This window comes from Eucalyptus grandis, chromosome 8, assembly GCF_016545825.1.
Source record: "Eucalyptus grandis isolate ANBG69807.140 chromosome 8, ASM1654582v1, whole genome shotgun sequence".
Classification (NCBI taxonomy): domain Eukaryota; kingdom Viridiplantae; phylum Streptophyta; class Magnoliopsida; order Myrtales; family Myrtaceae; genus Eucalyptus; species Eucalyptus grandis.
This window is the reverse complement of record NC_052619.1, coordinates 42,310,968-42,334,562: the sequence shown is the minus strand read 5'-3', so window position 1 is coordinate 42,334,562 and position 23,595 is coordinate 42,310,968. Positions and strand designations below refer to the sequence as shown.

General features: G+C 37.4%; 2 protein-coding genes across 2 annotated transcripts; both read left to right on the top strand.

Annotated features, from left to right (window-relative positions):
* Nucleotides 1-12,536: 12,536 nt before the first annotated feature.
* LOC104429146 (disease resistance protein RUN1-like) lies at nt 12,537-18,937 on the top strand. Its single transcript, XM_039299272.1, has 4 exons — nt 12,537-13,091; nt 13,239-14,340; nt 14,427-14,705; nt 18,831-18,937. Exons 1-4 carry the CDS (start codon nt 12,598-12,600, stop codon nt 18,843-18,845), a joined length of 1,890 nt encoding a protein of 629 aa, XP_039155206.1. The 5' UTR covers nt 12,537-12,597; the 3' UTR covers nt 18,846-18,937.
* A 1,014-nt stretch (nt 18,938-19,951) lies between these two features.
* Nucleotides 19,952-22,415, top strand: LOC120286776. The gene is made up of 2 exons (XM_039299273.1): nt 19,952-20,846; nt 21,399-22,415. Exons 1-2 carry the CDS (start codon nt 20,283-20,285, stop codon nt 21,945-21,947), a joined length of 1,113 nt encoding a protein of 370 aa, XP_039155207.1. The 5' UTR covers nt 19,952-20,282; the 3' UTR covers nt 21,948-22,415.
* The last annotated feature ends 1,180 nt before the right edge of the window (nt 22,416-23,595 follow it).

The following is a 23,595-nucleotide window of genomic DNA, read 5'->3' as shown; positions in this document are numbered from 1 at the left end:
ATCACATAATATCAAAAACTACATGTGCGCTAAGTTTCTATTTTAAATAGATTCATAATTACTTCATGATAAAACTATAAAATTATATTTCCTTCCTTAATTCATATGGGTTAATTAAGAAAGATAAAATAATATTTCACCCCAATTAATCACATTAATATATTGAAAATTCCTATGGGATAAAATATATACCATTAATGTGACTAATCACAATCAATGTCCCTTAACTATATGTGATTCATAGGCTCTTAATGTATATAGTTTAATATAATTTAAAAAAAAAAAAAAAAACACATCATCATATTTGAGGGACATTGGCTAATGGAATAGGATATACATATCTTGTGTTTCTATATGCGCAGATTGATAGTGCTTTGTCGATCTGTCCAAGGTTTTAGGGTTTTCCGCATTTGCAGATTTTCATCAATGGCTGGAGGTATGTCGATCTTTGCGTTTCCACAAATCGGACCTGAATTTCTTACGAATTTATCCGTGAATGATAAATCATGATCGTCAATAAAATAAAACCTGACGATCCCAATTTATCATTCCCGGATAAATTCGTACAAAATTCAGAACCGATTTGCGGAAACATAACTGATTTGCGGAAACATAAAGATCCACATACCTCTAGCCATTGATGAAAATCTGCAAATGTGAAAAACCCTAAAACCTTAGACGAATCCGCAGAGCACAATTGATCTACGAATATGGAAACACCAGATTTGTATGTCCTATTCCACCAGCCGATACCCCTCAAACGTGATGGTTTTTTTTATGTAGCAATCGGGTTTGGATTAGACGACCCACCATGCGATAACGGATCTGCATGGTCACACCACCATTAGGATGAAAAACCCTTAATATCATTCGGCATATTACGATTGTTAGAGGTTAATCAAGTGGTGAAACTTTTAGGGTCTAAGGTTTTAGGGTAGATCATTTTAGGCTTAATTCTAGTCAATTTGTTGGTCATTTTTGCTGGATCTTGAAACTATGTGGTCATCTTGGCATTTTCTTCGAGACCTATTGATCAATTTGATCGAACATAGGCCGTGGAAGAAAATCCAACGGTGGAATAGAGGTTGGTTGCAGTAGCGTAGTGGCAAAAGAAGAAATCTCACGGAGAGAAAACCTCAGCGCGTGTAAGGGCTTGCAATGGGCGCGTGCCTGTGGACAAGCGGCGGGCATGTGTGTTGCACGCCCCCAAGCGCAGCAAATGGCGCGCATACATGCAAGGGTAGAATTGAAACTTCACTTGTAAGGGGGTAAAATACGATTTTGCCCTTTTGGACATAAAACTCATGTTTTACCCCTTACAAGTGAAATTCTAATTTTTCCCTTGTATGTAAAATTACAATTTTAACCCTTTACACGTGATTTTACTGTTTTGCCTTTGCATGCAATTTTTGAATATTTTCTAGTGGAATTAAATGTGTGGTGATCCATGTATATTTAATATAATCAAAGATGTTGTGGCTAATCTTTGATTAATTATATATATGCGGATCACTAGACATTTAATACCACTAGAAAATATTCAAAAATTGCATGTAAGGGAAAAACAGTAAAATCATGTGCAAAAGAGTAAACTGTAATTTCAAACACAAGGGTAGAATTGGAATTTCACTTGTAAGGGGTAAAACATGATTTTTACACCCAAAAGGGAAAAATCATAAATTTACATGCCCAAAGGGGGCAAAATTGAAATATTCTGCAGCTGGGGCAAAATCATGATTTTTCTTTATGTGGAGGGGCTAAATGGTAAATTATGAGGCATATGGCGGAATTGTAATTCTACATAGCGAGGGGCCCCATGGCATGTGTGCTGCACTCGGGGGTGTGCAATGCATGTGCCCAATGCAGATGCTCGGCTGTGTGTGATGCATGCTCCCGCTGCTTGCTCATGCATGCACCCGTTGCAAGCCCTCCGGCGCGTGCACCACTGTTGGGCGCTCAGGTGCATGCGATGTCTTCTCTTCGCGGGATTTCTTCTTTCGCCACTACTCCATCGCGAGTAGCTTCTATTCCACCACTAGGTCTTCTTCCAAAGCCCGTGCCCTATCAAATTGATCAATGGGTCTTGAAGACAATGCTGATCAATGGGTCTTGAAGACAATGCCAAGACAAACACATAATTTCAAGACCAACAAAAACAACCAACAAATTGACCGAAATTAAGCCTAAAACAATCTGCCCTAAAACCCAAACCTGCAAAGGTTTCACCGCTCAATTAACCTCTAGCAATCAGTAATATGCTAAATAATCTAAAGGTTTTTCATCTTAATGGTGGTGTAACCATGCAGATCTGTTATCACATCATTGGTCGTCCGAATTTAATCGGAAGTTGAAATTTTGTTCTAAACCACTAAGGATCCGAATTTTACCCATACATAATTCAGTGAAAACATACAAAAATTCCAAAATTTTCACCAAGGTAGAGAATATAAAAAAGCTCTAATCCCAACTGTAAAACTAAATCTAAATAAAACCTAACGATCCGGTTTATCATTTACGGATAAATTCGTACAAAATTCAAGATCAATTTGCAGAAACATAAAGATGACATTCCTCCAGCCATTTATGAAAATCTACAAATGTGAAAAATCCTACAACCTTGAACAAATCCATGAAGCATGATCGATCTATGAATATGAAAACACCAGATTTGTACATCATGTTCCACTAACTAATATCCCTCAAATGTGATGATGTGGTTCACTTAAGCCAACTTGCTATCTAAGTTTATTCTCTTTAACACACTAAGGTCCAACATTTAATGCATTCTTATCTTCAAGTCAAGAAGTCTCTAGATTAGCTTGCTCCTCAAGTTAGGCGTGCAGCCCCCTTCCCCTCCAGATTGGGCATGTGGTTCTCCTATTCTAAGGCAAAAATAGTTTTTAGCAACTTTTGAAATCAATGTCATTACCTTATTAAACGAGCTCGAAAAATTATAAAATTTTAATATGTTGTAGAGAAGATCTTAGAAAACATTTTTCATTAAGGAATTCAAACCAAATTCATTCTGTGGAAAGGGCAGCAAATCATTGAACACAACCCAAAAATTCTTCCATCAAGTGGATTCAACAATCAAAGAGAGAGACTCGTTTCAAAATTCAAATCTTCAGAAATTTTTTTGAAATTTTAATATGTTGTAGATATGAATGTCATTTAAAAATTTTATGCAAAAAGCATGTCCAAATTTGAAAAGGAAAAGTTTATAAAAAATCGAAAAAGTAACTTGGTTACCATTTTCACTATACTTGGTAGATTCTATATGGTAATTGATTGGGCATTCGTCCCAACCATTTCACCTCAGAAAAATATGAAATATAAGTATATTGTAGATCAAGATGTTTTAAACAACTTTTCTAAATGAAGTTTTTCTAAATTCAAATCACAAAAAGCTCTATAAAATTGGAAAATAATGAAGGTACAACAGTTTCAAAATTAAAGGTAGCATACTAATTGGAGAGAGGTAGCGCCGTACTTGGTCAAGAAGCATTAATTATTGGACATCCTTATCTTCCAATTTTCCAACTAGGTCCTAAGTTAGCTGGGATACTTCATCTTGCTCATTGAATGGCTAAATTCCAAGAGATATTAATGTGAACTTATCTTGAGTTCAAAATTTGAACTTGGCCTCCTCTTTTCCTCTTAGGAGTGTGGCCCTTTCCATGTAGGCTCCAAAGTCCACATTTCACACTTAGGTGTTTATGATATGACTAGGCCTAGGCTATAGGGACACATTTTTTCCACCCATCATTTAATGCATTCACATTAGTTCACATTTGTTCATACTTTTTTTTCTAAGAAAGTTTGACTAGTCCAAGTTTCATACTTATCTTTCAAGGCTAAGGCCCAACGTGCCATGTGTCCATCTCGATCGATGCTCCTTAATTAACTACCAAATGAGGGTGTTAAATACAACTTGGAATATCTCAATTTTGAAAGCCTTGTCATTAGACAATGACTAATCAAGTTTGACCACAATTGACTATCTTATTTGGCTCGAGGTTCGTGCCTAAAACATGATCGAAAGAAGTGGATGCAATCGGGCATAACCAGTGAAATCAAGTTCAAACTCCTCATTTACCATGTAAAGGGCTCGAAGTTGAGGATGTTACATAAAGCATCTTTATTTTCAAAAAAAAAAAAAAAAACTAAAGTGGACATTGTTTCAAATAAGAGCCCAAAGTTAAGGGTGAGTATGGTCCGGATTGGGTCATTCCAACATCTAACTCAAGGACCAACCCACATAGTGTTGATCCTCAAATTTTGTAACCAAAGACCGACCCCATTGAGCCTCGGACCGAGGATCGAACCGACCCTATGGGTCCGATCTGATTCCAATGTCAACCTAGGACCAACCAATAAATTTTTTGTTTTATTTTGCGTATTCCCTTAAAAAATAAACCTACTATTTGAAATTACATATCCATCAACAATGCAATGTTGATCAACCAAACTATAAACTCCAGTACATATCCAATATAAATTTTAGATAACATAACAATATAATTTCATAGAGCCCAACTAGCACTATTTCATGAATTTCTATTTGAAAAGAAAGAAAAAGTAAAGTGAAAAACATTAAAGGCCAAAAGCAACATGAGCTTAAACCATGCACCTTCATCCAATACTCAGCACGACAACTTTATATTTAAAGAGAAATTCAAAGCAAAACTCTAAAAGAAACTCTGTCGCAGTGGAGCAAGAAAGTTTGAGGAATATAATTATCTACACATTGTTTTTTTCTTTCAATCAAAGAAGTGAACCCCTACCTAGTATCCTTTGAATCACTAGAGGAAGTCTACCATTACTAAGGAAGTACTGATTCTCGAATATAGAATTCTACACCAAATCCACACTACTAAAACTCCACGAAAATATTTGTGGAAATCATACTTAAAACAAAAATAAGCATCCAAGTTCCAACATTAATGAATGACAGCAATGACTTGAAGCACCCGTTGAGAAGGTTTTTATAGCCTATGATTTTCAAAGTAATAGGGTGAGCCAAGCAAGGGGTGAGTGGTGAACGAGCGAGAGCATGGCGAACGAGCGAGAGCATGGCGAGCGTGAGCAGGGCAAGCATCGAGCGTTGCTCACGAAGAGGGTTTCTAAATTTCTAATTAGGGCTTTATTCTTTCGAATTAACTCGACAAAGAAAAAAAAAAGGATAAAAAGAAAGAAGAGGACAGAACAAATTTTTGGAGGAGGAGGACTCGTTGACGCCTACGTTAGCGTTATAGACTTTATAATGGATAAAAGAATATTATATATAACATATTAAATATATAAAATATCTAATATGAGATCGTTGAACCTATTAATTTTTTTCATAAAGCAACCAACCTCACATTTTTTATTCTTCTTCTAAAATGGTTCAACTTATCCCTAGAGCCTGCATCACTTATAGAAGATTTGACATAAATTTTGGACTTGAAACCTCACAAGACTTAACCCCCTACAGATTTTTATCACTTTAATACTTCGACAGTCGATAGTCATAGTGTAAGCCGTTGTAGATACTACACTACTTATATTAGTGTCCAAGGACCTTTTGTAAAACGAGGATTCATGTCATGGTTGCCCTTGATTACTCCCATATAGAGGCGTGCATGATCCGGGAGGGCGGTTCCCGACCTAGAACCGGGAACCGCTAGTTAAGGACCGATTCCGAGAAATTGGAATCAGGATCTACCCGTTAGTTGCATGGATCCAGTCTCACAATAATAATAATAATATCATTTTCTCGAAAGCTCGATCTTGACAGAAACAACTTTGGTTTTTGACCAAAATTTCTGGTTCTTCACCACCTGACCTATTCTTCTTCTTCTCCTCCCGTAGCCCTGCTTCTTCATGTTTTTGCTTTTTGCCCACCAATTGCTCGATGTTTTGTCAAGGTACACTTTAGACTTTTTACCTTCAACGCCTCTCCATTTGATTTGACTGGAGATCGGTGCCTCTCCATTTAGTGTGCTTTTTTTTTCCACTTTAATTAATTTTTTTAATTATTTGATTTAGGTTTGTTAATTTGTAATTTCATTTTTTTAATATTAAAAATTAATATATTATTTTAATATAATCGGTCCGGTCCGGATGGGCGGGTGGATGGATCAGCCAATGGAACCGAGAACCGGACCAGTACCTACCAGTTCCCATAAATTGGAATCAAGAACCAAACCAGTTCCCTCAAGAACCACCGGTTCCAGGCGGTCCGAGCGGGTCCCGGTTCTTTTGCACACCCCTACTCCCATATGGTAAACTACTACTTGGAGATGAATGTCGCTATGTTTTGAAGCAATCTCCATTGTCTATACTGAAATTATCCTTCCCTCCCCCTCAAAAAGTTTGGATTTTAGATATGTTATATTCGCATTTTTATTTCATCTTGGTAAAATATAATAGATAGAGGGTAAAGTTCCTAGTCCCATCATCATGAGCATGCCACAAAATCATTCCTACTTTAATGATGTAGATATGCTAAAAGAGATGTCAAAGCACAAAAAAGAGTTATTTAATTTAAGAGTTGTTGGAAGGGGCAGCCTCCTCCATCTAGTAGCATACGAGAATTACATCGATGGAGTCAAGCTCTTGGTTGACAAGTTCGCTATGAGCGCCTTTGAGGACGATGGATAGGGATATATTTTGATCCATGTCGCGTGTAAGATGGGTCATCTTGAAATAATAAAGGTGCCATGTTAACTTTGGCAAGATTGGTTAGAACCAGAAGAGTTGCTTACTTTCTACAAATACCAAAATATACTTCATGTTGAGGCAAAGTATGGAAGGGCTTCCATAGTGAAGTACATATTTGGCAATTCCAAGCTTGAGAAGCTTATAAATGCAAAAGACAAGCACGAAAATATGGCTCTACATATAGACACGGAGCAGTAACAACCCAAGCTTCTTCTCTCTCTCACTTGGGACAACAAAATCAAATAAGGTTTACTTTAAGTCCTTCTTTGAAAAATTGAAGGTATTTTAAGCTATTATTTGGAATTTTTCCTAAATTATGAAATAATTATTAAAATTTTATCATTAAATCTACAATAGAACAAAGAGGAACTCACTTATGATACTTGTGCTTTATTTGGATATTTACGAAAGAGAATATATATATATATAAAGGTACTTGAGGAAAAAAAAAGAAGAAGAAGAAGAGACAAAAAAATGATTGAAGAGTGAGGATGAAGATTATGAAACGATGTTTATGCTACTCTTTTTTGCGTTTGGTCACCCTTCTCCCCCTCTCTTTCTATTATTCCCCTTTATACACACATGAAACAATGATGAAGCGTGAGAAAGGATGTCTAGTTACTATTCTTTTCTGTTTGGTCACAAATCCCCCTCTCTTTCTTTCTTTTATTATTACTCTTTATACACAATTAAAACTTTAAGGGTCTGCATGGCAACCATTTTGTTCCCAGGAATAGAGTTAGATTTTTTTATTTTTGTTCCTCATATGAGTTTTTGAGAATTCAAAAGCGCTTGATAACCGCACAAAATTTCAATTCCCGAGATAGAAATGCGTTTGGTACTACTCTCAAAATTTCTAATCCAAATCATATTTTAATTATTTAATGAATTTATTACATTTTTTCCTTTTCTTCTTTACTTTCTTCCTTTGGCTAGTCATTGGCCTTGGCCAAGCTAGCAACCGGCCAAACGAGGGCTAGCGACCTCATTGGCCGAGCATCCTCGGCGACTTGGCAAGGCTTTTGGGCTCACCAAACTCAGCCTCATTGAGCCACTGCGAGGTTGGCCTCGCCAACGTTGCCCTCACGGTGGCCTAGTGAGGTTGAGCCTCATCGACAACTGGGCAAGCTTGGCCTCACCAAATCTGGGCAAGCCCAAGCTCGCCTAATTGCCAAGGACCGATGACACTCTAACGAGGTCGTTGACCCTCATCTAGCCAATCACCAGCCTGGCCGAGGTCAACGACCAACCAAAGGAAGAAGGAGAAGGAGAAAAGGACAAAAGAAAAGAGGAAAAAAAATGGACTTGATTCTAGAGTTGTTCTCAAGAATGAGAAATAATTTTTTTCTACTTATTGATTATGTTACAAATCTATTCTCGGAAACAAGTTTGTTACTAGAAATAAAAAAGTTACCAATAAGATTTATGTTCTTTTTTTTTTGTTCCGAGAATAAAATAAAATAAATAGAACATACACCATTTGGCATGTTACCAAATAGAGCCTCAAAAGGATGAAGAATATGAACTCATATTTGTGCTACTCTTTTTTTTTTTTATCAAGGTTACTCCGCTCACTTTCTTTCTTTTATTATTCCTCTTTAAACACACTTGAAGCTTTTAGATGGAACTTATTATAGTATTTTTTTATTTTATTTTTACATTTTGTTTGAATTATAGAAACAAATTAGAAATTATTTCCGTTTAAAAAAAAAATTTTGCTTCTATTTCCTAAATGTTAAAATAATTAAATAGTAAACTGTATTTTCATCTAACAACTTAAGTTTTTAGAAAAGTTAACAGTGGTCTCACAAAATCTAATATGGTATCAAAGTAGGAGATCATGAGTTCAAATCCTACCAGGCCCTAATTGCTTCCCCAATTAAACATGTCCATACTTAGTACTAGGCAAAAAGACCAGACTAAGCATAAGAGGGAATGTTAGAATAATTAAATATTAAACCACAATTTTATCTAACATCTAAGCTTTTAGAATTTAAATTCTACTAGGCCCTAATTGCTTCCCTAGTTAAACATGTCCACACTTAGTACTAAGCAAAAAGACCAATTTAAATGTGAGGGGGAATGTTAGAATAATTAAATATTAAACAACGCTTTCATCTAACAGCTTAAGGTTTTAGAACAGTTAGCAATGATCCCATAAAATCTAATACTAAAAAAAAAAAAAAAAATGCATTACTCATGTAATTGAAGAGTTTTATAGTTTGTGTATTAAATCATTTGTCCATTTTTTGTAACGAGTCGTTGAATTAAAAATATATATCTTAGCAAAAAAAAATGGAAATAATATCACTATTATTCACATCTTATTTTTTTATCCTACTTGTAATTCCCCATTATCTTCAAATTAAACACACTATACAACCATGTTAAACTCAATGAAGTGAACCTATGTTTCAATCAAATAAAAAAATAAAAAAATAAAAAAATAAATCATACAACAACTTCCATTCACACGTAATGCACGTTTAAACATTATTGATGTACTAAGCATTGTAAGCTAAACTAATAAGCTTTCTATAGGCGCAAAAATCAAGTAAATTGGATGTCGGATGAAAAAGCATTGAGCGGTCAAAATGTAGTTATTTTCTGTGAAAATTATTTTTAAAATACCCATACGATGAATCTTTTCCTTAAAATTATCTCATCAATTTACCATCATGGATATTTTCAAAGGGAAAATGTTGTCTCGGGTCATACATACTTAATTCATGCTAGTCACATAAATTAAGGGGTGTTGACATCTAAATTTTAGTCAACAATTCAAATTTTAATTTTTGTAAAGCTACAAAAATAAAAATGAAAAATAGCTAGATAATAAATTAATAACAAATAACAAATAAAATGGGAGCCGATCCGTATGGGTCCGTTCATGCAAGTTCTCTCTTGACCCAATCCCTTCATTCCATATCTTAATGCAATCCATAACAAAAGAAGGGCCCGAAAGAAAATGAATGAACGAAGCCCAAATTCATTAGCCCATCCGCTCAAGAAGCCTGTTAGAATAAATAAAAGGTTTTATTTAAGGCCATGGAGCATGGCACCAAGAAGAAATGAATGAAGAAAGGAAAGAGGCCCACCCCAATTTCCTCTTGTTCACCTCTGAGAGCAAAAAGCGACGCTGAGCGTGCGTGGCAAGAACAGAGATTTTAATGTCACCGAAGTTGATCACCTTCCAGGACTTCCTCTTGTTACTATAACCTTCAATCACGATCGAGATTCCTCCTAGAAACCTTTCGTCTCGGTTTATCTAGGAAACAGACTAGTCTCAGGGTTGCAGTTGATGAATTGGTTTAAATCTTTGCTGCTATGAAACTGTTAAAGTCGTAATGTTGCTCTAGTATTGCATATAGGAATGTCTTCCGAGGCGTGCACCATGTGTTCGATGAAATGCCGAACCAAATTAGCGTAGATTTGTCACCGATTCTGGATCACTTCGAATGTATGTGGACACGTCCTGCACGAAAGGAATTTTTCACCGAACGCTGAACGCAATTTCAGTTAGATTTCTGTGTTACTACGCTCGAATCTGAACCTTTCGATTTTATGTTGATCAGCCCAAGAAAGGCTGACGGGTCGCCTCGTCTTCTGGTCTCTCGATAACGGGCTTCATCGCTGTCCTCGACGCAGGAGCTTGAAGGTCCATCAGCCCACGGAGGCAGAGAGCGCCGTTGATGGGCTCTATCGAGAATTTCACCGCAGATCATGGAAGATAGCCCATCCACGTCCACGTCGAGTTCACACGCGCAACTCCACCCGCACACGCCCGCTAACCAGGCGGGAATCGGAGGAGAGCGAGGTCCATCTCGAGTCTCCCGCTCTTGCTCAGTTTCTCTCGAAATTTTCCTTTGATGGGGATACCCATTTGAAAGATTCATAATGCTTTGTAGGGTTTAAGAAGCGGCTCGCGGACAACGCCCCAGCAACGCGGATGGCTGTGGGTCGGTGAAGGAGCAGAAGTTCGCGCGCTACTTTGGCCGCAAAATCGCCATCGATGCCAGCAATAGCATCCACCAAGCAAAATATTAAAAAAAAAAAGGTAGTTGAGGAAAAAAAAATGAAAAGAATAGACAAAAACGGGAAAAAAACACTGATTGGAGTGATAAACTTACATTTCTGCCTTGTAAAAAGTAAATCCCAATGAGAATTTCAATATGAAGTCATTGGGACTTTAATTTTGCTAATCAAGTCGTTGAACTTTCACTTATGGTTTTTTTTTTTTTTTTTTTTTTAATGAAGTCTTCTAGCTCAAGATCCGGACATATCCGTGGAGCCGACAAAAGTCTGATGTGGACTCTTTAGTTTGACTATCATGGCTTGTTGCTCCTTCCAAACGATATTGCATAGTGCACCAAAGGCAAAAGGAGAGAGCGCAATGTGAAAAGAATCTCCAGATAGATGCTTGATGGCCCATTGGAGGTTTTCTGTCCACAATCTGTTCTGCCAAGCAAAATTACATTTTGAAGCCCAAATATCAGCTAAAGCCTCAGTAGTAGAACACCCAAAGAAAATGTGATCAATAAAGTTCGAACGACAAGAGCATAAGACACACTTAGCGTCAAAGATTCTACCATAGGTAAGGAGCATAACTTGAGTGGGTGATCTATTTCTAGTGATCAGCCACAACAGGAACTGGTATCAAGGGACTAACATGTTATTCCAAATAAAAGGAGCCCAATGCATAGGTTGCCCTCTCGGGCGAATGGCATCCCAAGCGAACCAACAGAGAAGGTCCCTGACGAATGGCCCAACCAGCAGAAACGATCAGGATCACCATTGAGTAGAGGAAGAGGGTCAGTCCAAGAGTATAATGTCCAAAACTCTGGATGTCTCACTTGAGAGCACCATAAAGTCCGCAACTGAGGCTTGCCTAGGAAGATGTGAGCAATAAATGTCTGTATCGGAAAATAAAAGATTGAGCAGTTCTCTGGAATGTCAATTGTCAAATCAAAAGGAAATGGAACAACCGTTCCCCACCCGCCAACTGAAGACAAAGGTCCAGCATATTTTATTCATTATCAAGCAAATAATGCATGAACTTATCTATAATAGATTTTATATAACAACTATCTAAAATAACAGATTAGGATCAATCGAAAAAAATATGCATATATATATATATATATATAATTATAAAATATCCTAAACACATCTCTACCAGGCTTCTCTGTTATTTGGGCACTCCCATAACCCATCTGCGCCACCACGTCCAAACAAAGACCACCCCTAATCATTCTAACTTTTCGTTAAAATTCTGTTAAAAAAAAAACTTTTCGTTAAAAAAAGAAAAAAACGAAACTTGAAAATCCCATCTTTCTTTAATCGGCGCCATGCCAAAAGATGCTCGACATTGGACACACAGGTGGCCCTTGATTAAAGAAAGACTGTTGGGTTCGATTCCCAAAATCTTTGACCATCAAACCCTGCGATAGTGGTGTCCAAACTGCGCATGGCGCTCCCACAGAAAAGCAAAGGACTAAACAGATGGAAGCCTCTGTTCCAAAAAAAAAAAACAGATGGAAGCCAATTTCCATGAAACCAATCAATCAAATAATAAAATAAGAAAACCGAGGGCCCCACCGCCTCCTTCTCCGCAGTTGCCTCATCTCTCATTTGCTTTACCCACAAAGCTGAAAATTAATGTAATATTCTTTGTTGACCCACCAAAAAGAAAGTCATGCCTCATGGTAGACAGAATATGCCGAGAAGATAAAAATATCGAACAAAATCTGAACTGTTGCGAATGCCATTTCCTCGAAGACACGGCCGGATATTTTATAGGGAGCCGACGAAGTAGCTTACCTTTTAAGCACCTTCATCTTTCTAATATCCCACGAAAAAACAGCAGCACCTGCCTCCTTACGCCAAATTCTAATGGCTTCTTCTTCTTCTTCTTCTTCTTCTTCTTCTTCTTCTTCGAAACCCAAGAGAAATTACGATGTTTTCTTGAGTTTCAGAGGCACCGATGTTCGCAAAAATTTCCTCGGTCATCTCTACACAGCTCTAGACCAAAATGGTATATATACTTATATTGACAGTGAGGAACTGAGGAAAGGAGAGCAAATATCACAAGCGCTCCCAAAGGCGATTGAGGAATCGCAAATCGCGATCATTGTTTTCTCTGAAGACTATGCTTCCTCACAGTGGTGTTTGGAAGAGGTGGCGAAAATCATGGAATGCAAGGCACAAAAGGACATGATTGTGTTGCCGGTGTTTTACAAAGTGGAGCCAAGAGAAGTGAGAAAGAGTTATGGAAAAGCTATGATTAAGCATGAGTCCAAGTTTGGGAAGAACTCAGAGAAAGTGAACAAATGGAAGGAGGCTCTCTTTAATGCCGGTAGCTTGTCTGGGTGGGACTTGAATGATGGGTGAGTCATAATTGATGCGACTCACTACTTTGTCCCTGGTTTTATATGCTGAATCACATCTTCACTCTTTTTATTTTTTGGATAAACATAAACTTTTCTTTGAATTTGCTGAATCCATGTGTTAAGCCCTTTCTGGCTTTTTGTCAGAGATGAAGCGAAGCTAATAAAGAGGATTGTGAAGGAGATCTGTAGGCAACTAGACCGAATACCCCTACATGTTGCTAAGCATCCAGTTGGGATTCATCCTCGAGTGGAAAAGCTGGTATCAATGTTAAGTCTTGAGTCCGATGATGTTCTCATGATAGGATTATGGGGACCGGGAGGTATAGGCAAGACAACTTTAGCGAAAGCCCTTCACAATGCCATTTTTAGACAATTTGAGGGTTCTTGTTTTTTAGCAAATGTTCGAGAAGCTTCAAAAGATTCCAAGGATTTAGTTCCTTTGCAAGAAAAATTGTTGTCCAAGATATTGTTGGGGAAAAGATTCACGGTGTTTAGTGTTGATGAAGGTATAAATTTGATTCAATATAGACTTTGCTATAAAAAAGTTCTCCTTGTTCTCGATGATGTCAATGATGTAAAACAATTAAATGCTTTAGCTGGAGATTGTGAGTGGTTTGGTAGAGGAAGCAGGATCATCTTTACTACAAGAGATAAACATTTGCTAACTTCCCATGGGATAGATATAGATCACATTTATGAGGTTAAAACTTTGGAGCATTGTGAAGCTTTTGAACTTTTCAATAGGCATGCTTTTCTAAGAAGCAACAAAGGAGTAATACAGAGGGATCTAGTGGATAGTGCTTTGGATTATGCTAATGGTCTTCCACTAGCACTTGAGGTATTTGGGTCTTTCCTATGTGGTAGAGGAGAACGTGAGTGGAAAAGTGCCTTGAACAATCTTGCGGATAGTCCTAACAAAAACATTAATGACGTTCTTAAGTTGAGTTACGAGGGACTAGAGGACTATGCAAAGGATATCTTCCTTGATATTGCCTGCTTCTTCAAGGGGAAATCTACAGAATACATTATGAAAATTCTTGATTGTTGCGACTTTAAAACAATTATTGGAGTACAAGTTCTCATTGAGAAGTCCTTGATAATTGAAGAGAATTGGACCCTACAGATGCATGACTTGATTCAATTGATGGGCACGGATATTGTTAAACAAGAATGTCGTGATGATCCTGGAAGACGTAGTAGGATATGGCTTAATGATGATATTCATGATGTTTTGTCCGGGGGCATGGTAAGATTTGTTGATTTGGATATTGATTTTACACTCTTATTCTCGAACTTTGTATATTAATTGCAATTGGTGTTCTATAAATACAGGGAACAAATGCAGTAAAAGCCATAGTTTTGGATTTACCCAAGACCGAAGCGATATACATTGGTCCTAATGCATTTAAAAACATGAGAAGATTGAGGATGCTCATCATGATAAATGTGCATAACTCTTTTCAAGGTCCCGTCCATCTTCCTAATGAACTAAGATGGTTTGAATGGCCTGAATGTCCTCCTTGGATTCCGGAATTTTTCTCTGGTCCAAAGAAGTTAGTTGGACTGGATCTGCACAAAAGCAACATCCCTATAGTGAGGGAGCAATTCAAGGTGCGCATTTAAATGAATACTCTTCTTCCTTGTCTTCTATATATCAACATCTATATGCCTATGACTATGAATGTCGATCAACTACAGGATCCAACATTAGTGGAATCTTCCCGTTTTAGGGACACCTTCCTATGTGAATGTTGATGTTGATTCGAACAAAAAAAAATATTCAAGAAAAAAGTCCCATCTCATTTTCAATATTTTACAAGTACTGAAAATCGTAAGAACAATGAATTTAAAGCATCGGTAACTTTTGAGTACCGAAAATTAAAGCAAAAGCTTATTAATTATATAATTTAAAGATTGAATTAAGACTGCTGGAATTTTTAATATACATGAACTAAGGATTTGATTCTTAAGTTTTTTTTTTCAGAATTTTTATGTCTTTGAAATGATAGACTCTCGATATGTTGTTAAATGTTCTATACTAAATAGCAGAGATGATCGGACTAGACTCGTTATAAAATTATGTATAGAAAAGGCAAGAGATTGTTGTTGCTCATTTGCTTTGGTCGCAATGAGTGTGTTCCCATTGTTCTCTCTCTGATTGAAAGAAGCGGGTAATGAAAATAGATATGTGGGGCAAAATACACTGCAAGTACCAAAACTTGGCATGGGTAGACACTTAAGTGCTAAAACTTCCAAAAAGTATACTTAAACGCCACTTAAAAAAAAAAAAAAAAAAAAAAAAAAAAAAAAAAAAAATTGGACACTTAAGTGCCGAAGCAGGCAAGGGTAACAAAATCCGACGTGGCTTATTTTAATAATATAAGTGGTCACGGGGCTTGCTAGCATGTTTACTCAGCAATGAATGTGCAACATGACATCGATTTGCCCCTAAATTTATTAATTTAGTATTAATTAAAAATAAATTAAAAACTAAATTATCATTAAAAAAGGGGAGGTAGCGGTGTTCAGCAAGGGTCTCCACAGCCCTCGCCATCGTCGCTGCCACCCCACCATTGTAGGCCCTCGTCGGGGTCGATCGCAAGCACTAGCCGAGGGTCAACCCAGGTCACTGGCCATTGCCTAGGGCCTAGTGCCTAACGACCCCAACCGACCCTCGACCCATTGTCATCGGCTCTTTCTAGTGATGGTGGGGTGGCGGTAGCGAGGGCTATAGAGGCCCTCGTCGAGCGCTACTACCTCCCCCTTTTTATAAATAATTTAATTTTTAATTAATATTTTTATTAAAAATTAATTTTGGTGGTTTATAGCACCGCGTGGACATTTTCTTTTTAAATCGCCACGTCAGTAAAAAAAAAAAGTAGTCAAAAAATACCATGTCAGCAATTTGGTCGAAATTTCTCGCCATTGACATTTGAGTGCTCCATTCTTCTCCAATTTGGGCACTTAAGTGTAATATTTTTGAACTTTTGACACTTAAAAGTCATCATGTGCCAAGTTTTGGCACTTGTGGTGTCCACATCTCCATATATGTGGGAATGATCTTTATAGGAAGTTAGTCTTTACTTAAGTTGGTCCAAACTTGACAACTCTCAAACAAAAAGTCCCATGTCATTTTTGGTTGGACTAACCTAAACAGCAATTTCTAACAATAATTTCTTTATTTTTAAAGGGAGGAAGAAGCGAAATTGCAAGAAAGCTCCTTTTATTTTATATATAACAAATCTAATTTTATAAAAAGTTCATAGACTTTACCTTAGAAAAATCTCTCCATTCTAAGTATGTAACTCGTTCCCTTCCTTTCCATTCAATCGAGCCGTCCATTAGTACTCTATTTCTCCTACAAGTAAGAAATGACTCTTCACATCATCTTGTCGGATGCCCTCTCACCTAGCTGTAGAACGATAGAGGAAATAGGTTAATCATCCAATTTCTTCTCCCGCCTTTTTAGAACAAGGCTTGTGGAGCACAGCTCCATGGAAGAGCCTTACCCTTAGTGGTGCTAGCACGCTGCATCTAGCACTTTGAGTAAGGGTGCTCGCTTCGCTAGTAGTGCGCTGAGACTTTCAAGCGGAGAAGTGAATAAGGAGCTCACTTCACTAATTCAAATTTATTTAAACCTAAATGTACTCTAAAGTTGTACATGTACATGTAATTATATTTATATTCATATTCATATCATCTGCACTATTATATAAAGCAAAGAGGACCTTTCTTAGAAATCTCAATTTTTTGCACAGACGTAACCCATGTTCATATAGTATTAGATGTATGAAAAGTCCATTGCCTTAAATTAGACAAACTTTGTGGTCTTTCAATTTTCCTGGCATGCTCGTTGGTCCCACTGACGTCGGATTGTGTTGAATGAACAACTAAAAGAAGGCTTTTTCGATCTTAGTCAGGTGAAAAGACCCACTACGGAGGATAGGAAGGCCAGGACTAGAAAATCTAGGCCTCCTTAACTGAATCACCACCTTGGGAAGCCAGCACTCTCCTGATCACTCATGAACTCTAGAAATCCACCAAAGGGATAGAGAGACGGACAAAGAAAGACTAATAAGGAACGATACCCACGATTAAAACTTCAGTTGATAAATCAGCTGTGTTTATAATGAAGGACCCGCGGGGTATTTATATGGCTAGAAACCTAGGACACCTTTGAGTAACCTCCAGGTAAAGAAAATATGAAATTTAAATAAGCAACAACAATGTCAAATTTCTAATCATGATAAAAAAAAAAAAAATCCTAACTATATTATTATACAGATAAAAAAAAATACATTATATCCCTACTATTCAAATCACAAGAGAGAATTTTGAAATGTCCAATCTAGATCCAAAATACTTACAATATCATTTTCCCTCCGTCGGAAAGACTTGTCCTCAAGGCCAACTTGATGAAGCACTTGTAATTCATTAGACGGTGAAATTACATACTTTCCACGAAACTAACTTTTGTAACTGCCTGAGCTCTTTCTTCAGACTCTTCCTTATCTAACTACTTTCCTTAGCTTTTTCTTTAGCATCTCCACTAAATTGACGCATAGTGGGTAATGGGGTAAGATCCAAAGGACTTAAAAAATATGCTTTTGATTCACAATTTCAAATCGACATTTTCAGTAGTTTGACTCACAGAATTATTTTAGGCAAATTCAGTTTGAACCAATAACAAATCCATTATTTAACATGATTTCCAATAAAACTCCTTAATAAATTGCTCAAAATCTGTTAACAGCTCCATGTGCTTGAGGATGGGTAGCAGAACTAAGCTAAAGGTTGAGTCCCCATATTTTGCCAAAATGTTGTTGGGAGTGCGCAGCAAAAGTCCAATACCTTCACCCTGGGGAGATTTATCAAGAAAAAGCCGAAATCCGAGTCCATCAATATATGCAATTGGATCCACATTCACTCAAAAATTCAAGTCATAGGTTAATTAGGATATTGCTTCATGCCACATCAATTTTCTGATGTGGGATTTCTCTAATACAATTCATTCATACATGCATCCTAGCAAATGCATATCAAAAGTGACTCATAAACTTGACACGACGGTCAAGAGGGTTGTCTTTGGAATACCTTGTACGCACAGAATTCACGAAAAATAAAGGTTAGCAACCTGTAACGCGTCAAGGGCCTTACTACAGGGTGCAAAATGTGCCCTTTTTCAAAAAAAAAAAAAAAAAAAAAAAAATCGATCAACAAACCACCATGACCTGTTAAGTGATGACTATGAGAAATTCCCAAGCTTTCACTGCCTTTGTGGGATCTACAGGTAGGTGATTGCGAATCTCTACAAAAGATTCCAGATCAGTCAAGCGCCACTTATGTTTGCTTAAATTGATGTGATGAATTAGTTGGCAAAGGATTGACCATGGCTCATATGCTCCCACTTGAGATTACACACTCTCTCTCTCTGAATTACAAGTATCCTTTCTGCATGGGTATGTTGTGGACGTGAGCATGCCACTTTTAGTGTGTTGTGAAATGACGAGTTTTGTTCTTTTTTCTTCTTCCACTTTTGGCAAAATCACAAGGATTAGCTACTGAACTCACATTTATAAGTGGAATGGAGTGCTCTATTTACACCATATGATCATGTGAATTTTGACCACATGTGGCTTGAATTATCATCGAGTGATTTTTATTTTAAAAATAGAGCCAGATTTTGAATTAAATATTTATCTCAGTTCTTTTTTCCATTCGGAATGTCTTTTGCAGGACTTCAAAAATTGAAGTTCATCAATCTCAGTGAATGCCAATCAGTAGTTTGTATGCCGGATCTTGATTGTACTCCAAATCTTGAGGAATTGGATCTCCACGGATGCAAAAACTTGGAAAGAATTCCTGATATTCCGGATAAAATCACAGGCTTACGAAAAATTTATCTAGATGGGACTTCAATTAAAGAACTTCCTGCATCCATAGAAAATCTTCTATCTTTGCAGGCTATGCATTTAAAAAATTGCAAGAAATTGACAATCCTTCCATCCAGCATTTACAGGTTGCAAAATCTTGGAATCTTGACGCTTGATGGCTGTTCAAAACTAACCAAGTTTCCAAGCAAGGGGGAGGATTCAAGTGATTCCCATACGAAGACAGGATTTCCTAATTTATGGAGTCTAAACCTCGGGAGATGCAAACTATCGGAAGTAATGTTCTTGGAAAATCATTACTGTTTTCCTTCCTTAGGCAATTTGAATTTGTCGGGAAACAATTTGACCGACCTTCCAACATGCGGACATCTATATGAGTTGGACCATTTGAATGTTTCGTATTGCCACCAACTACAAGAGATCCTTGAGATTCCTGGGCAATTGCGTAAATTATGGGCAGATGGTTGCAAATCTCTAAGCAAAATTCCCTCCAATATATGCAACCTTGACCATATTCAGTTATCTTCATGTCATCAACTGGTCCATAATGGATTCATCATGGATGATTTGTTCAAGCCTGAGGTTACTCTCTCTCTCTCTCTCTCTCTCTCTCTCTCTCTGATTGATTTACACGGAGTCCTGTACAAGTTGGCTGCACCAAGTGTGTATATTTTAAAAGGCTGAAGATCTTGGATCCGTGGGCTAATTAAGAAAAGCAAACATATAGAAAGTAATTCTACAAATAAATGTTGTGGAGATGGCTATAAGAAACACAAAGGATATGCTCTCTATCTATAGAACTCTAGTTTGCTGTGGAACTACAAGGATCACCCAAATGAAATACTCCAGCAATACACCTTCATCCAATTACAAAATCTTCAATTTAACATATCATGTTTCCACCAATTAAGTACAAAAAGCCCTTTTAATGTTAATACTAATTATACCTAGATTCTAGGACTACCCCTTTAATTTTTCTTTTTAGTCTATCTTACTCTAACTCTCAACTCATTTTCAAGTTTTTGCTTTGCCTCTTTGCAAAGCGTGGGAATCGAATCCCACCCTTGAAACTAAACGTCCCCACCCCCAACCTCTTGAAAAGGCGGGGAATTGAACTCCCCACCTCTCCCTTCCCATGTGAGAAGGGTCGCTACTAGGGCAACCTCTAGTAGTTCCCTTTAATTCATCGAAACACCCCTTTTTAGGTGCCTATTTTGAAAAATTATCTAACAGTCTACATCTATGACAGCAACTTCTTGCCAAAACTCGTCGTGAAGTTCTTCTACCTGGAGGAGAGATGCCAAGATGGTTGCTCCCTGACAAAGAGGGTTACATATATTTCACGGCTTCAAAAGACTTGTATAAGAAGTTTCTAGGATTAGCTTTCGGTGTTGTATTCCAAGCAAAAGATGGAGAACGGCCAGTTGAATTTTGTCTGGAATCATCTGTTAATGGCTCAATGGCTAAAGAAATCATAAGCACTTTCAGATCATCAGATTTGGAAAATGTGTGGCTTGACTATCGTGAAAGACAGCAGTTGTGGCCCGACTATCGCACAACATATGACTGGAGTCATTTCCAGTTTAGCATTAGAGTATTAAGTGGTGGAAATGTGAAAAAGTGTGGATTTAGGCTAATATGCAAGCCACTAGATTATGATTTGGAGGTTTTGCTTCAAGATGATCAGTCAGTGGATCCAGCTTTACTCTATGAGATTTGGCATGAAAATGATCAAGCAAACACAGAGGAAGAAAGTTCAAGCGAATTAGAATATTTACTGGATCATAAAACTGGCTCAGAAGAATATAGTACAAGTAATTTAGTCCGCGAAGGGTCGAACATGGCTGATGTCTCACTTCAGGTCTCTCTCTCTCTCTCTCTCTCTCTCTCTCTCTCTCTCTCTCTCTCTCTCTGTGATTGGTACAGAATTTTTTCATGTTGGGTGCCCTGTGTGTTTGTTAATGCAAAAGCAGAAGATGCTAGACAAATAAACAAACTAACATAAGGTGATTCTGCACCTATCTGGAATAGCGGAGGCTAGAGCATGAAGATAATAATTAAACTAGCATAGAGGAAGATAGTTCGAGCAAATTAGTCCACAAAGGATTTAAAATGGCTGACTTCTCAATTGAGGTCTCTGTCTGTAAGCGAGCAGGCGGACGCAGACTGTGTCGTTATGGAGTGTATACTATGTACAATGCAAACCAAAAATTCTACGCAAACAAACAAATCTATTATGAAGTGATTCTACATGTATATGTAATAGTGGTGGCTACAACATTTGCAATGGAATGATTTCTATCACATGAGTATTGTATACATCAACATCTTTAATTATTATATAACTCTAGCTATGGTTGAATTACAAGGACAACTTAAATCAAACTCTTCTAACAATTTTCCAATGTAACAGAGGTGTCGTTATTCCCGAATTTCTCCCGAGTATCGAATTGTTCGCTCTGGAGGAGAGATGCCAAAGGAGTTTGTCCTTGTTGAAGACGGAACCATATCTTTCAGGGCTTCACAGGACCTATATGACAAGTTATTTGAATTGGATCTTTGTGTTGCTATCAGTGTAGGAGAAGGAAAAAAGGAAATATCTTTCGACATTGTGCCACATGTTAATGGACAAAGGCGGAATGTGCTATCAGGAACTCTTGGTTCTTTTGATTCAGATCAAGTGTGGATTCAGTTTTTCAAACCTAATTGGCTGTGGGGAGTTTTGGAGGGAGGAGTTGATTTTGGTCAATTTGAAGAGAGTTATTTAAGATTTAGCCTTAGACTTAGAGTTTTGGGTGGAACTCTGATGAAGTTGGGATATTTCATAAGATGCAGACGACTAGAAGATGATTTGAAGGTTGTGCTTGAAGACAATCAATTGGTAGATCCAGCTGCACTCCGTGAGGATGTTGATGATGAGTGGGGAAGTTTTTCAGGTCCATACATCCCATATGTGATATAGTATAGAGGAACTGGAAGCCAGTGAAACAGATTAAATGGGAAGGGGCGAGTGGAATACTTGTTGGCTTGCAGATCTTCAGGAAGCAATCATCAAGGCAGGGAAACAAATTAGGGGTCGAGGTTGTTGCACATCCATTGAGAATACACAGGAAGGCATGATTAAACTGAAAAGATGCATGGCGAAGATGATCTTCTTCCGCAGCAAAGGCATGATAACCATCATTGGAGCAACTTGGAATGCAATTTGCACCAATTTTTATGTCTGTCTAGTCCTGTTGGATAGTTTATCACCACTTGTGAGTCCATCGAGAGAAATCGGTGTAAATGAACATTTGAACTCAAAGTGACGTTCCATAATGTTTTTTTTAGGATATTTGTTAAGTTCAACTAAGGCGGATGCTTCTTTTGTTCATGAGACTTGCAATCAAAGTTTCTTGGGATATCTCAATCACAAGACACTCTTACTTCACTAATTACGGGAGTCCTTATGGTGCAAATATATAGCAAGTGTTTGTTTTTCATATTTCCTCATCAATCAGATCATAATCTCATCGATAAATCTCATATTCTTCACAAACTTGCTTAGTTACATATCATTACTGGTTTTATATTGATATCCTAAGTGTTTGTAAACATCAAAAGGAACACCCCCGGCAAAGTGTCTTTCCATGTCCGTGTTAATTCCTTATTTTTAACACAGTTTTAAGCAGCAAAAATCTTGTACTCTGAAAGAGAATTTCCAAGAGATTCGTGACCTTCAGCTGAAGCAGCGATCTCACGCACCAATCTCTCTAGTCAATGTAATCATTGATGATTGATGAGGAAGAGAGATAGAGGGTGATAAGAGTCCCTTGGAATGCTCTGTTCAGTCCAAAATTCCACGAGTTTTGAATGAACAAAATCATCCGTGACTTTGAGTGATGGCTTAGCCAAAGAGTAAGAGTTTAGACCTTCCAAAGCCATTGAAAACTACGTGAACAAGATTATCTCCTATCGCCAGTGCTTGTACCCTCTCTTTTCGTCTGAAGAAACCCCATTTTGTGATGTCTGCCGGGTGTTTGTAATTTTGCCTAACTAAATCCAGCGTTAAACCACCCCAGTCTCCCCCTCCCACTCCCCGCCCCCCCAAAAAACCCAAAAAAACCAAAGAAAAAAAGAAACTTAAGAAAAACTAAACCCATCGTTTAATTCACGGATTTAAATCTTGACTACTAGTTTTGTGAAATTAGTTATCTTTTTTTTTTTTTTTTTAGTGTTTTTCTAATGCATAGTAGCTTGTTGCAAAGAAGATGACCTTCTTCAAAGGTTTAGAAGTACCAACTATGAATGCAAAGTTGAAGTCAACTCTAGAAAATAATACTTAGTGGAAGACTAATGGAGCCTAAATATTCGCAAGAGAGACAATAGAGCATTTGGGGAAGTTTCTGTTTGTATTTGAATATTCATGAAGTTCTTGTTATGTACTGTTTGAGAAGGTAATCTTGTTGCGGTTTTGATTTCCTTCACATTTCTGTTCATTGCTAGAATTGATTGTTGGGGTTGACAATGCAAATATTCTGATTTTTAATTGCTGATACGCACACTTTTAGAAAACCCAATCTTAGAGCACCAAGTTGTCTTCAATTGAACCCGAACCTTTTAGAAAGTTG

Bases quoted from the DNA above. Each gene is read 5' to 3' on its own strand.
- LOC104429146 (XM_039299272.1), top strand. From the start codon at position 12,598: ATGGCTTCTTCTTCTTCTTCTTCTTCTTCTTCTTCTTCTTCTTCGAAA. The intron at 13,092-13,238 runs GTGAGTCATAAT...GCTTTTTGTCAG, and splicing joins GGGTGGGACTTGAATGATGG to AGATGAAGCGAAGCTAATAA. The intron at 14,341-14,426 runs GTAAGATTTGTT...CTATAAATACAG, and splicing joins ATGTTTTGTCCGGGGGCATG to GGAACAAATGCAGTAAAAGC.
- LOC120286776 (XM_039299273.1), top strand. From the start codon at position 20,283: ATGCCAAGATGGTTGCTCCCTGACAAAGAGGGTTACATATATTTCACG. The intron at 20,847-21,398 runs GTCTCTCTCTCT...CCAATGTAACAG, and splicing joins TGGCTGATGTCTCACTTCAG to AGGTGTCGTTATTCCCGAAT.